This window comes from Papaver somniferum, chromosome 7, assembly GCF_003573695.1.
Source record: "Papaver somniferum cultivar HN1 chromosome 7, ASM357369v1, whole genome shotgun sequence".
Lineage (NCBI taxonomy): Eukaryota > Viridiplantae > Streptophyta > Magnoliopsida > Ranunculales > Papaveraceae > Papaver > Papaver somniferum.
In genome coordinates, this window is record NC_039364.1 from 219,082,792 (window position 1) to 219,097,075 (window position 14,284).

General features: G+C 37.6%; 1 protein-coding gene across 1 annotated transcript; it reads right to left on the reverse strand.

Annotated features, from left to right (window-relative positions):
• Nucleotides 1–12,448: 12,448 nt before the first annotated feature.
• On the reverse strand, nucleotides 12,449–13,876 carry LOC113295967 (probable aspartic protease At2g35615). The gene is made up of 2 exons (XM_026544292.1): nucleotides 13,297–13,876; nucleotides 12,449–13,011 (listed from the first exon to the last, which is right to left on the reverse strand). The coding sequence occupies exons 1-2, from the start codon at nucleotides 13,874–13,876 to the stop codon at nucleotides 12,449–12,451; spliced, it is 1,143 nt and encodes a 380-aa protein (XP_026400077.1).
• Between the last annotated feature and the right edge of the window lie 408 nt (nucleotides 13,877–14,284).

Here is a 14,284-nt window from a genome sequence, read left to right on the forward strand (position 1 = left end):
AAAAGGTTACATGCAACAATCAACAGAAACTGGTGGTTATGGGAAGCCGAAATCAAGAGGAGTATGAAAGAGAAAGAAATTTCTACAATCGTGGTGGAAATAATAAGATTCAAAGACTTGATCAGCCGCAAGAAACGTATGGAGGTCAAAGACAAAATTATAATAGAGGACAAGGAAGTCACAAGGTAGTATGGGAAGAAATCAAGATGCCACCTCTGAATGCAAGTGTGGAGAAAATATGGGAAGCTATAATTTTGATGGAGAATATACCAATACCATGGAACATGGGAACGGAACCACCTCCAAGCCGCAGAAGTCATGAGTTCTGTTCTTATCATCATTTTCATGGACATACTACAAATGATTGCAGAAACATAAAGAGAATTATTCTGAGAATGATAGATCAAGGAAAACTAAACCACTTTCTGGTAGGGAACCCACATTCTCAACCATTACTACCACCACCACCAGAGCATCACAGAGTAAACACGGTGAAAGAGAAGGAAACGTTCTTCGTAGAAGTTGGTGCAAAATCAAAAAATCTATTTTGTCACTCTATGGTACATTCATACAAGACAATTGAAGATTTTCATGACAATGTTTTGAGTAGAGTGTTCGCAAGAGACAGTGGTGGAAGAGAAATTATGAACATTGCGAAAATCTCGCCACTAGAGGAGTGGCAGAAGCAGACTATTTCTTTTACCGCAGAAGAAGTCCCCGAAGGTGGAGAGGTACATGACAATCCATTGGTGGTAAATTAGAAATTAATCCAAAACCGAAAGAAGATGAAGATGATGAAGCTGAAGACTCATGGGCAATTAATAGGATTCTAATCGACACCGGAAGCTCTGTGAACATCTTATTCTATCATACTTATAAAACCATGGGAGGGAGATATGATGATCTTATACCATCAACATATAAGATATATGGTTTTAATGGTACTGCCAACAAGCCTAAAGGGGAGGTTACTATGTGAATTCCATTGAAGGGAATATCTTCTGAAATCCTGTTCTGTGTTGTTGACGTAGAGTCCCCCTACAATGCATTAATTGGTCGACCTTGGCTACATGGGATTCTAGGTGTAGCTTCAACTTTCCACCAGTACATCAAATTCCCTCACCCCAGCGGTGTAGGAATCATAAAAGGAGATTGGGTTGAAGGAAAGAAATGTTACGAAACTGAGGTAGAATCCTGCGAAGGAAGAGCAGATGGTAAGCCCGGGAAAGCGTATAAAATTGAAGCGAAATGAAACGGGCCTACAGTAATACCGCAAGTGCACGGTCGTCAGTTGTAGCTCGTGCAAATACGGGTCGATCCACAGAGACTGGGAGTGTTTGGAGTTTCTAGCTATTTTGGGCTCCTAAATTGTTGTTGGTTAACTATGAAGCCTTTTGGGCTTTGGGTACCTTTGGATTATAGGATTGTTTGACAATGAAGTGAACTGAGCTTGGGCTCAGTTGGTCTTGAAGTGCACTAGGCTTGGCCTTTGAAGTGCACTGGGCTTTGAGTGTCAATGGGCTTCTAGATTAACCCAAGACTGAACTGGGCTTTGTAATGAATCTGGGCCTCAGTAGTCTTTGAAATGAACTGAACTGAGTTGGGCCTTAGGTTTCTAAACAGATACAGTGGGCTTTTGTAATGACTGGACTTGTAGCCCAGAATTGAAATGGACCTGGAGCAGCAGCAGTGGTGGCTTCAGCAGCAGCAGAAGCAGTGCACAGCAGCAGCAGACAAGGCTGGGCTGGAGAAGAAGCAGCAGCAGGGGAGGAAGGTAAGCAGGCAGGGTTGCAGGGCAACTGAGCAGAACTGGCAGCAAGGCCAGGGAAATAAGAAGATGGTAGGGGAGGTGGAGCAAACTAAATGTAGCAGTGGCACTAGGCCAAGGTAAAACATGGATATTTACAATGGCATAAGCAAACAGCAAACAACAATGATGATGGTGAAGGTGACAATGGCATAAAGAATGACAAAGAGATAAACCAAGGCCTAAGCCAAGGGCAATGGCAGGGGAGCAAAATTACAGATACAAAACAGAGAAACAACACAAGTAGGTTATGAATCCACCTTGTGACCTAGCCAGATAGTGTAATTCTATGTTAAATCCCTGTCCCTAATGGATCTAGGTGAAGGTTCAAGCCTGCCTATGTTCCAGGGAATACATAAATGGAATGGAAGGAGAATAAGCTTGCTCAACTGTTTACTCCTAGCATTGACTGTCTTTTGACAGCACAATCAATCACAAGCACAGTTGAGCACTAAATTCCTCCATTTCTCAATCAGCTCAATTTACATGAATTATAACCTAACATTCCACCACTAACAGTGACTTAAGGCATCATCTCAGCCTAGCTATACACATACACATGTGAGCTCACATAACAGCAACAAAAACAAAACATTTACTAAACATAGAACTACAAACTAACATGTGAACTAGAATGAAATGTGAATTAAAACATAAAACAAACTGAATTGAAACAAGATAAACTAAAACTGAATTTGGAATTAAAATTGAAAATTAAAATTAAATCTACAAATACAAAACAGGGAAGAAAAATCTACCCAAGAGGAACTGGCTAGTCCAGCCCTCATGGGGATACACTGGCTAGTCCAGAGATATCCAATACAACACCCCAAAGCCTCTATTTATACCCAATTCCCCCAATTTAGGGTTTTACACAATTCCCTCAAAAATTCCCAAAACAGTTGAAATTAGGGTTTGGTATTCTCACCTAATTCGCTGAAATCAATCCCAATTAACGTCGACCCATGCCTTGTAATCTCTTCCTGCTCTATTCCCATGCGCCAACTGCTACTCTAGACTCACCTATTTGACTGATTTCTCACCTAGGGTTTCAGAGAAAAGAATGGTGAGAAATCAGTGAAATAGAGGGCTAGAGAGAGGGGTATTAGGTGGTTTAGGTAATATAGGTGGTTGTGATGATGGTATGGTGGTTGCATGGTGGTTGTAGCAGGTGAAGAAGGTGGTGGAGTTTCAGAGAGGTATGAGGTCGATGGAAAGAAGGGGATGGGCTGTTTGTTTGGGTAGTATAGGGTTTGGTGTTAGAGTGTTGATCGGGGATATCAAGTTGGATGATCTTCGAAGCTAGGCCGTGGGATGTGGAGTTGATAGAACAATCTGACGGCGAGATGGAGTGGAGCTTGTAGCTACCGTCGGATGCATAGATACAACGAAACCGACGGCGCAAGATGGAGTTAGGTACTGTAGTGTTAAGCGGAAGTATTGAGATTTGATGCATAGTCAAAGAAGCGACCGTAGGATTCAAATGCAATCTAATCTGAAGGCTTAGAATTTAGGCACTATGATTTTTGACAAGAACTTCAGATTTTGATGCACTATAGTGAAGCGACCATCGGATTCAGATGTAATCTAATCTGACGGCTGAAGATGGAGGCGGGTATGGATATAGAAAATGGGTTTGGGTAAGGGTTTTGGGTCTTGGGTATGCCAAGCCCATATCTTCTTTAAGAACAATTCTTCCTTATTGAGCCCATTCCTAACTTTTTGGTCTTGTGCGCACCATTCTTTGCGGCTTCCTTGCGTAATTTCTTCTGGCTTTTCACCACTCTTCAGCTCTTTTCCGCTCCGCAAGTCATCCAGACTTTATTTATTACCTAAAAATATAAAATTAAGTAAGAAAAATATTTATTCTTGAAAACAATGAAAATACAGAATATGGGATAAAATGTAGAATTAATGCACAAAGGATGAGTTAAATGCCAACAAAAAGGGATAAATATATACAATATTTGGCACTCATCAGCAGACAAGAAGGAAAGTTGGCGACGCAAAATCAAAGAGACACAAAGAAGTGAGAGATTGATGGTGGATGCAATCGAACGAAAAGAAGAAGAAATGTTTCGAAACTAATGCTAGCTCAGAATAAGAAATGGTGAACATACCACTACCAAGGAAGCAGTAGCAGAAAATAAGATGTGTATGAATGGTTGATTTGTTGCGAAAATTTTCAAAAAGTACATTTTACTGAATGATAAAAAAAAAAATTGAGAAGTGCAAATACGATGTGATGATGTGCAACAATCTCGCAGAGATAATGAATTCTACAAAAGACAATCAGAGAACAATGACAAAAGAGAAAGGGGCAAACCTTTATGGCGTACACCCTAGTTGGCGAATACAATTTCGCAAGATGCAAATTTAAGACCTAAAGTACGTCATATAAGGGGGTACCTGTTGCATGGCTCAGGGAAAGGTTACACCGCCCCCGGAACCTGATTCATGGAGATTTGGGGTCAATAAAGCCCATCCGGGAGAGGCACCTTGGATTCTCAACTTAAGCATAAGACTTAGGTTGGGCGACTAAGGTAATAAGGACTCTCCCAAGGAGTGCAGAATCTGACCAAGGCGCCGAGGTACACGGTTGAGTCAAGAGTGCCAGGGGCGTCTGGAGCGTACCTTGCCATTCTTGACAAGTCTTGGCTTATACTGCACTCGGCCCGAAGAAAACCCCACTTAGGGTGCAGTCTCGTAACCATAAACCCTATAGGTAAAAGGGATAAGAGGCTTCGAAAACAACTGGTTGTTGTTAAGACCGGATGGGAGGAGCCAACCTTGTATGGTAGAGGTACGCCTCCTTGAAGGTGCAACTAGGGGTAGATAAGGGCGGAACCCTCTATTAGGGAGCTGATAAGTGTCTTAAGACGCAAATGTCATGAGTCTTTTTACTCGCAAGGGTATTAAGACTTGTCATATTTGTGCGAAAATCCTGAAGAGGTAATAATACTAAAGAAAAAGATAAGACGAGATCAATGGGTTTTCGCGTAAAAGTGCGAAGACGTCCTGCGATTTCGTCGCAAGACGACAATGTCATGGGGTTTATTTTCGCAAGAATATTTAGGCCTGTCATATTGTCGCAACAATCCTGAAGAGGCAATAATACAAAAGAAAAAGTTAAGACAAGATCAATGGGTTTTTGCATGAAAATGCAAGGACGCCCTGCGATTTTGTCGGAATGACAAGAGGTGGCATAATAAGACCTTTAACTAGGAAGGCAAAATAAGATCACACAAGAATGAAATTTTGAAAAGAATCAAAATTCACTTCGCATATGATTGCGAAATTATACAAAAACAACTGCGAAGCTGAGGCACAAAATAAGAGAAATCTGCAAAATCTCTCATTTGAATAAAAATAACAGAGTTAAGTATGGGAATGAATGAAATTAGAAAATGTTATTTGTCTCCACATGATAGATTTACGCAAAAATTAAAAAATTAATGATTATGTTGATTAACCGTATTGCAAGGAAGAATTGTTTTAATGAATGCAGGTCGAAATTAAAGAAACTCATATATCAAGGAATATGGGGAACCAAAAGAATTCACAAATATACAAAAAGAATGAATAAATGTACAAGTATTACAGAAGATCAAAAAAATAAACAAAGACTACTTCTTAGTTGATCCTTCATCATCTTCATCAGACTTGTTCTCTTCTTCGTCTGCATCAGAACCTTTATCTCCATCAGAACCTTCATCACCATCAGATTCTTCATCGTCAGCTTCGCTATCAGAGATGGTCAGACTAGGAATGTTCTTTGGGATCTCCTCCAAGAGACAAGCATAATCAGAGTGAGGAATACTATGGTCATCACAAACCATTTGAATAGTTTGATTGTGAAAATGCAGAGCGTCGTTCTTAAAGTTCGCAATAGTGATCTTGATTTGATTCTTTAATCTAGAATATTTGTCGTTGCGAGAAGAAATATTCTTTGCGAGTTCCTCTTTTTCAGCTTTGAGTTCCTCAACTCTTTGGCGATATCTACTTTCGGATCCTGCGAAGCATATAGCAATTGATCAGTAACTTGATAAAAACTCGTGAAAAACCAAAGATTAATAAAGGAAAACAGTTAATGACCTTCTCTCTCAGAAATCATATCTCTAATCAAGGATGTATGCTCAACTTGGAGAATAACATTTACACCTAAATTTTTTCTGGCGTTATCCAAGATTGTCGCGGACCAAGCGAACTTATCATCACTATTTATGAGAAGACGAGAACGAACTTGGTTTTCTCTCTCGCTAAGCACAACATTTTGACGATTGGCTCCATCTCTTTCAAGTTGAAACTCAAGAAGAGTCTCTTGGAATTTCGCCAAAGCCTTAACACCTTGATCAGAGATACGATCTTTATCATTTATAAGTTTGCTAATCTTGGTTCTTAATTCATTGATCTTCTCATTAGAATTGAGATAAAAACGTTTAAATTGGTTGGCTAAACCTAAACTAGATCTATGATCAATCTCTAAGGGGCGAAATTTGGATTTAAGTTCATTCAAAGGCAGAGATGAAATTTTATCATTAGAGAAACTATTCAAAGATTTATTAAGATGTTCAAGAAGAGTGTCATTATCTAGGGCATCGGGAAATGAACGAAGAAGAATGGCTTCATCAGAAAGACCATAAATGTCTGCAAAAAGGATTAATGAAATAAGATAAGACAATAGGATGAATGAATGAAAGGAAAGGAGAAAAATTGCATACCATAGAGCTGATTATTAGCTTTTTGAATAGTAGAAATTTTGTTCCTTTGCGAAGAAGTGTCGGTTTCCAGTTGTTTGTTCTTCTCGCGAAGACCTTTAACTTCAGATTCTAATTGTTCATTCTTCTCACGAAGACCCTTAGCTTCAATTTCCAGTTCTTTATTCTTCGTACGAAATTGAAGATTCTTCTTTTCAAGAATTTTGCGTCTCCTCTCCAAATCTGAGGTGACAGCGAAAGAAGCTTTTCCAGCCTGCGAAGAAAATACAAAAAATAATTAAAATAAAAAGAAATTTTGAGTCACAATAATTAAGAAGTAAAAAGACGAAGGCATACCAAACTATTGAGGGAATTTAGGAAGCTAGGAGTCACTGATCTGGAGACTCTACGAAGAGAACTATCACCATCCAACAAAGGAGTATCGCAAATAGTTGCGAGAGCTTTGCATATACTGGCGAGGCAATTATCTCCCATCCCTTGCCAAGAATCATAGAAGATACCAGATAATTGTGCCATAGAGGATTCAGGTGGAGAATCTTTATTCGCAGCAGAGTCGTCATCATCATCTTTGTTGTCTTCATCATCTTCAGAACCATCAGGGAAATGAACATCTGGAGGAAGAGGAGAATTCCCTCTCTTTCTTTTCTTTGAAGAGGATGCAGATGATTTTCCTTTGCGAAGAATATCTTTACCCTTATCACCAGCCGTCGCAGCCTTGGTGTATTCTTCTACTTCAGCAATAACCTTCACACACAAATGAAGATAAGAAACATAGGAAACAATATATTGTTTAAAATCATAGAAGAATATTTCTTACCTCATCTGTGTATGAGCGAAGAGCTAGCAAGGTATTGGATTTCCCAGTCCTGCGGTAGCTATCTTTCAGTTTCTGGATCTGTAGAATGTCGCAAGAATCAGCGAACAAAAGAGTAAAGATAAATAAAGAAACATAAAGTGGGCGAAATTAGAAGAAATATACCTCTTTCACTTTATCAGGCCAAGAGAATACCCAGGGTCGATAAGCGGTGAGATTCGTAGGAATGACATTAGAACCAGCAATATAGGGTCCTTTCAGCATCAAGGGGAAGACGTACCATTTATCATATTTGGATTGGCGAGGGGTTTTATTTATTCCAGAGTACCAATCAATGTCATGCATGAGCATTTTATCTTCAGCAATAACATCCTTCCTTTTCAAGCGAACACCCCAGCGAGTATTCTCCTTCTTCATAGATATTAGTTCATAATTTTCGAAGAAATTCGCTACTGTGTACTTCTTAGCGACTATCTCCAAGTCTGCGAATTTAGGATCCCTAAGCTCTTTAGAATAAATAGATCCTTTACCAGCACCGCCATTATCAAACTCCAATATCAGACGGATGCAATCCCCACTTAATTGGAAGATAGCTCGCGAAAAATTCGAATGAGAGAGAATTTCATAGAACAGAGGAATATCTGGGTCATAAAGAGGAATGGGGAGACCTGTGAGAATTTGACCCAGCGAAACTATGATTGATTGATCATCACAATGTTGATCGGAGAAAAGTTTGATAGAAAGAATTGATTTGGCACTTTCACCAGGAATGGTAGAAAGTGTGAAACCTTTCTCGGCAAGATCTTTTTGAACTTCCTTTAAGGTTTTCTCATGTTTTTGACCACTTGGAGGCATATATGAATATAGAGTATGGTAATGGACGAAGAATTAAGAAGATTGAAGAAGGAAGATAGAAGAAAAATTACAGCAGAGGAATTTATGGAGAAAATGATGAAGTTGCAGAAAAGACGAAAAAGAGAGTAAAAAAGAGGAAAAGGGAGAGTAAGAAGAGTATATATAGAGGACATTTTCGAGAAGATGAACACAATTAATGCGAAAAGACGTGAGCTGTTGAAAAGCAGCGGTTACAGAAGACGTGTCAAGAAACAAATGGAAGAAAAGATACGTGTAATAAATGCAGAATATGAAGTGATGGATAGATGAGGCATTTCTCACATCGTTCTCTACTTCGCAGAGAAGATATGAGAAGAGGCAATATGTAGGATCAGAATCTCGCAGCAATAATTCCTCAGCGAAATTATTAACAAACAACACGACAGTGTCGCAGAACAACTTCGGAAACGACATAATAAACGACATCAGCCAAATCATGAGAAAAGTGTGAAGATCTTGCGAAAATAAGGAAGTTTGCGAGATTGATATTTATAAGGTTGCGAGAATGTTGCAAGTCATATCCGAAAATAAAGGACAGATTAGATGTCATCCACTATGTAATTCCTTATAAATAGCCGTTCGGTTGTAAAGGATGGAGAGAGATCTTTTTTGAGTGAGAGCAACTAAAAAGGAGAGAGAAAATCTAGAGCAGTGGTTATTCTTGATTCCTTTATATTTTCTTTAAGATTGTTCAAAGATTCATCAATAAAATTAAAATTGTTAATCCAGAAATGAGTTGAATGTTAATGAAATCTTGTGAGGGGTGTAGTGTAGGATTTCATGCAACTACAGAAAACTTGACACTTAGTGAAAGAAGTATTCCTAGTCCTTTCTTAGTGTCAGAAATGGCAACTCTAAAAGCTTTATTGAACCCAACTAGGACCTCTCGTCCGTCATGTATCAAGTTAGTTGAAACTGAGGCAAATTATGAACTGAAACCTGGGACCATATAGATGCTCCCAATCTTTTTAGGGAAAGAAAATGAAAACCCCTATTTTCATGTTAGGGAATTTGAGGAAATCTGTAACTCTGAAAATTAAAAACCTACATGATGATGCTTTAAAACTTAGGTTATTCCCCCTTTCTCTGAAAGATAAAGCCAATCTTGGCTGTATAGTTTTCCTTCTGAGTTTATTGAAACTTATGAACAACTTACATCTTCCTTGTTAATAAATTTTTTCCCTACGCACAAAACATCATCTATTAGACAGCAGATTAGCACATTTGCTCAGCAAGAGGGAGAATCCTTATATAGGTATTTGGAAAGGTTCAATGATTTGATAGCCCAATGTCCTCACCATGGTTTAGAGAAGGTTAGGCTAAATCAGATCCTTTATGAGGGTTTAGATTATCCGACAACAACCATGGTTGAGTCTTTATACACAGGTGGGTTTGAGAATAAAGATGTTGATCAGGCGATGAAATTTTTGAATGAAATCGCCGAAAAGACCCAGCAATGGGAAAATAGTAGGGATCCCCAGAAAACAATTATTTTAAGTAGAGGAAATGTCAATAGGGTAGAAAGATCTTATGAGTCAGATGCCAAAACTGTTATAGAAAAAAGGATAGAATCCTTAGAATTAAGTCATACTAGTGGTGGAGTAGAGCCCAAGTCCTTTTGGGAAGGGCAGACTATTAAAGAGCAAGCCCATCCTCTTTATAATAATTCTAGATTTGATAACGGTCAAAAGTTTAACCTATATTCATAAATCTATAACCCTGGTTGGAGAAACCATCCAAACCTTTCTTGGTCTAAGAGCCAAAGTCAAGGTCAGTCTAGTAACTCTCAAGTTTTCCCCCCAGGTTTTGGCTATAGTAAGAATGTTCCTTCAGGACCAGCACAAATTCAGAACCCTTCAGATAAAAAGATCACGAGTTTAGAAGAGACTCTCGCCTCGTTTATTCGAAGCTCTGAAAATATCAACCAAACGGTTGCACAAGGGATAAAAAATAGTAAAAATATAGGTTATGCAAACTCCCAGGCTATTTCCGAGTTAAAAAAACCAGGTTAATCAGATAAATGAGACTTTGAGAGAAAAATGCGAGTTTCCTAGTCAGACACAACCTAATCTTAGAGGAGTTCATGAAGTAGGTGGAAAACCATCAGATCATGTGAATGCTATTAAAACCCATAGGATTGGTAGAGTGATAGACAACAAGGTTCCCATGCCTGATACTGAACATGTTGTAGCAAAGTAGTCGAAATTGTTCCCCGGTCCTACTCGGTTGGGGAGCTTGGAGCGAGGAGCAATAAGTTCGGACTTGAAAATCGCCAAAACTCGGTCTAATACTCAAAATCTATTTATTAGAGACTTTTATATTACTTTTCATAAATCATGATTTTTACCCAAGTAAAATTAAAATTTTAACATTATCATGTAATTAAGTGTGTAATATAGTTATATTGAACGTATTTATCATGTATTTAAAGGTTTTTATACTTGATAACTCCCTTTTGAGGGGTTATTTTTTTATTTATTTTAGTGCATGAAAGTCCAACTCGGGAAAATCAATTAACTCGTTTTGCTCAAAAATCGGTCCAAATCGGCAAAATCATCCGCCTTAATCGTTAAATCAGAAATGGATTGGAATCGGAAATCGCCTCGGTCATATAACCTGTACCGATTACTCGGCGAGTAATCAGCCTTGGAGAGCGATTTTGACTACACTGTGTTGTAGTTCACCCTTCTGAACCAGAAACTGAAGAGATTGATAAAGTCTCTAAAGAGACCGATGAGGTTCCTTATAAGCCTAGTTTTGTTCCCAAAGCCCCATTTCCACAATTGTTAGTACCAACTAAGAAGGAGTCCACTTTTAATGATATTTTGGAAGTTTTTAAGCAGGCCACTATCAACCTTCCATTATTAGATGCAATTAGGCAGATTCCTCCTTATGCCAAGTTCCTGGAGGACTTGTATACGCGAAAGCGTAAGCTTAATGTCCAGAAGAAAGCCTTGTGTACGCGAAAGCGTAAGCTTCGTGCACAAACTTGATCGACTGGGATCCTACTAGATCTAGTTTATCTTTTAACAGACTTATTATTTACTATTCGTATTTAGATCGATAAGCTATCATTTGGTGGTACTCTTCAGTATCAAAATTTGGTAGTTCAGTTTGACTCAATTTGGTTAACTTGTTCAATACAGATCTAAACCCGACAAAGGAGTTTAATTGATTTTAAACAGAAAAGTCTTTATCACGCTCAACTATAATATCTCTAATTGATTTCCCGAGATAGGAGATCGTGGTTACCAAACAAATTAGTGTTTTACTATTCGGAAGACGATCGAAAGGGTTGAGTGCTTAATGTCTTCAGAGAGACTGAAGCAACTTAAGATAGTGGATTTTGTCTTAGGATTCACGTGCGTAGGCCAGATTGGTTGTAGGCGCAGGGATACTGAGGAAACTAGGTAACTAGGGTTAATTTACTTGGTCTCAACTCTACGAAGTAGGTAGCGTCTTTGTATAAAGGATTAATTCAAAGAATATTCAAAACTAGACTAGGTCCCGGAGTTTTCTGCATTTGCTGTTTCCTCGTTGAAAAAATCTTGTTGTGTGCTTTTACTTTACTTTCTGCATTATAATTTGCTTAAGTTATAATTAAAGTAATTGGACTCGTACGTTAATACCAAGCACTTGATATTGATCCTATAGTAAATCGGTCTTGTACCGCAACTATTATCAAATGATTATCTTGTTGTTGTATTGTCTCGAGTTCTTTATCCATAGACGACCACACAAGGTATAGGACTTATAGGTTGGTATCGAAATAAATAATCGAAAACTAAAATAACGATACGATTTAGTTTCCCACCAACGGTATTACTAAAAGATTCTTGATCCCAAAAAGGACTTTAAACGAATGCCACACAACAGATCTTACCTAATTAGATTACTCTCCTCTATCAACGAGTATGTATACGAGTGGGCTTCGCACACAAGTGGTTAGACAATATTTTCATGTGATGAGTTTGTACGAATACATTATAGTGTAAATGACCAAGGTTTAATAATTCCGAAAATCCTAATGATATGCAATAATAGTATATTTTCGGTTTTGAAAAATTCCAACTATAATCCTAAAGATATGCAATAATAATATATCCTAAAAAAAGTATTAACAAAAAAATATTTTTACATGGAATTTGTAAAGTTAAAATAAAAAATTATTAAATTACAAATGAAATCAATTTATTCTTGGAAAATATTGTTTATTCATGAATCTAATTCACAATACTCTGTAGCAAACGAGAGCGAATTATCCATAATATTATACAAAATCCTTTTATTAGATTGTTGCATTGCTCCAAACATAAAAGCCGGTGATTTAGTATTCCCTCGGGAAATACCTAAACAAACAATTTCATCAAATATTATGAAATTGGCTTTATAATCTGAAATGACGTAGTCGGACTGTTGAAAATGAAGTGTTATAGAAGGATATTTACTAATATCAAATCTTCCTCGTAGGCGGAAACAAACATAAAAACTTTGGTGAGAACCAATATATTCAATGTCGATCTCGTTAAAATGTTCCTTCACCAAATCTGCAACTCTATCAAAATGATCCTTATACATAATGGATATTGGGGTACCAGAATCTATAGCAGTACCGCCTTCTCCTTTACTACTAAGCTTGAAAGTACCTCTAGAAAATCTTACTCTTTTGTTTCCTACACTAATATCTTCTAGATTTAAGTAATAGAGTTGCGTTCGAAACTTAGGCACAACAATGGGAGTTGTATATACTTTTTGACCTGCACCTCCAATTTTTGCATCTGCACCAAACCTTAAATATGTATCTGATCCCTCAATATTCGGGTTAACGTCTCGAAGCAATAAGAAAATTTTCCTTGTCCGGCATCACCTAATTGGTTTAGGAAAGACCATTGTCCCGACCCTAAGCCGAGTATTCCTGCAATAAGATCAGGTTGGCCATATAAATGATTATATCCAATAAAATTTTCGAAATTCTCTTGGATAAAACCACAACCCGTGTATTTTAATGTTTTCAAGACCACCAGCGTCGGAGCCTATAGTGAGTTTTTCTTCGGCAAAAATACCAGATGTAACTGATCCAGTCATATAGCTTGCTACGTAAGTGCATTGACCATCAACATTAAATTTATCTCCTTTACAAAGAGGATGTGTATTACAAGCAACATGACGATATGTAGTTGACGAATTCCAAGGATAAAGTGGCATATCTTGAGTGAAAGATTTAGTGGCACCTTTGCACTGAAGCCATGTTTGATCACTACCTGTATCAATCATCAAATAGTAATTCATGAATGACTTTCGTCTACCAGGAAAGGTACCTAAACCAATTTTTACAACGTAAAACATTCTTGGTTCGTAAACTACAGGCAGACGTGCAACATCAGGATCCATAGAACGTGTTTCATTTATCTGGACTAATATTTGTGACTCGATGTAACGTGCTTGAGATCTGGATTGTTCGACGAGTCTTTGAAGCCTTTCATCTCGTGTTAAATGGTTACCGGGATACAAAAGTGATTCTTTGGAGTCTATATGAATCATCTTCATACCAAATCCTTTCTTTAGATACACCGCGATGACTGAGTTTAATAGTAGCGAAACATGAGTGATTGTTATAAGAAAAATGAAAAAATTTATTCCCATTTTTGAGATAAAACGAATTTTGATGGACACAACTGTGTGCAATTTTGTACTTTCATATATAGTACTATATAGGGAAATGATACATTGAATGCCACTTGGTACAACACATAGATATCCCAGTTGCATTGACTCACAAAGGATTATCAAGATTTATCATGAAAGCATATTAATTATATCTTTGGATATCAAAATTTATTAAGAAATCATGTCAATTAAATCTTTGGATATCAAAATTTATGGAAAAAGTATCAATTATATCTTTAGATATCAAGATTTATTGAGGAATCATATTAATTAACAAATATTTATAATCAAGATTTGTTAAGAAAGCACAACGATATTGTGACAATTGTGGCTTTTCTTCTGTTTTTGAGTTTGATTTCGCCAACGGGGATAGAGGCTTAGTTG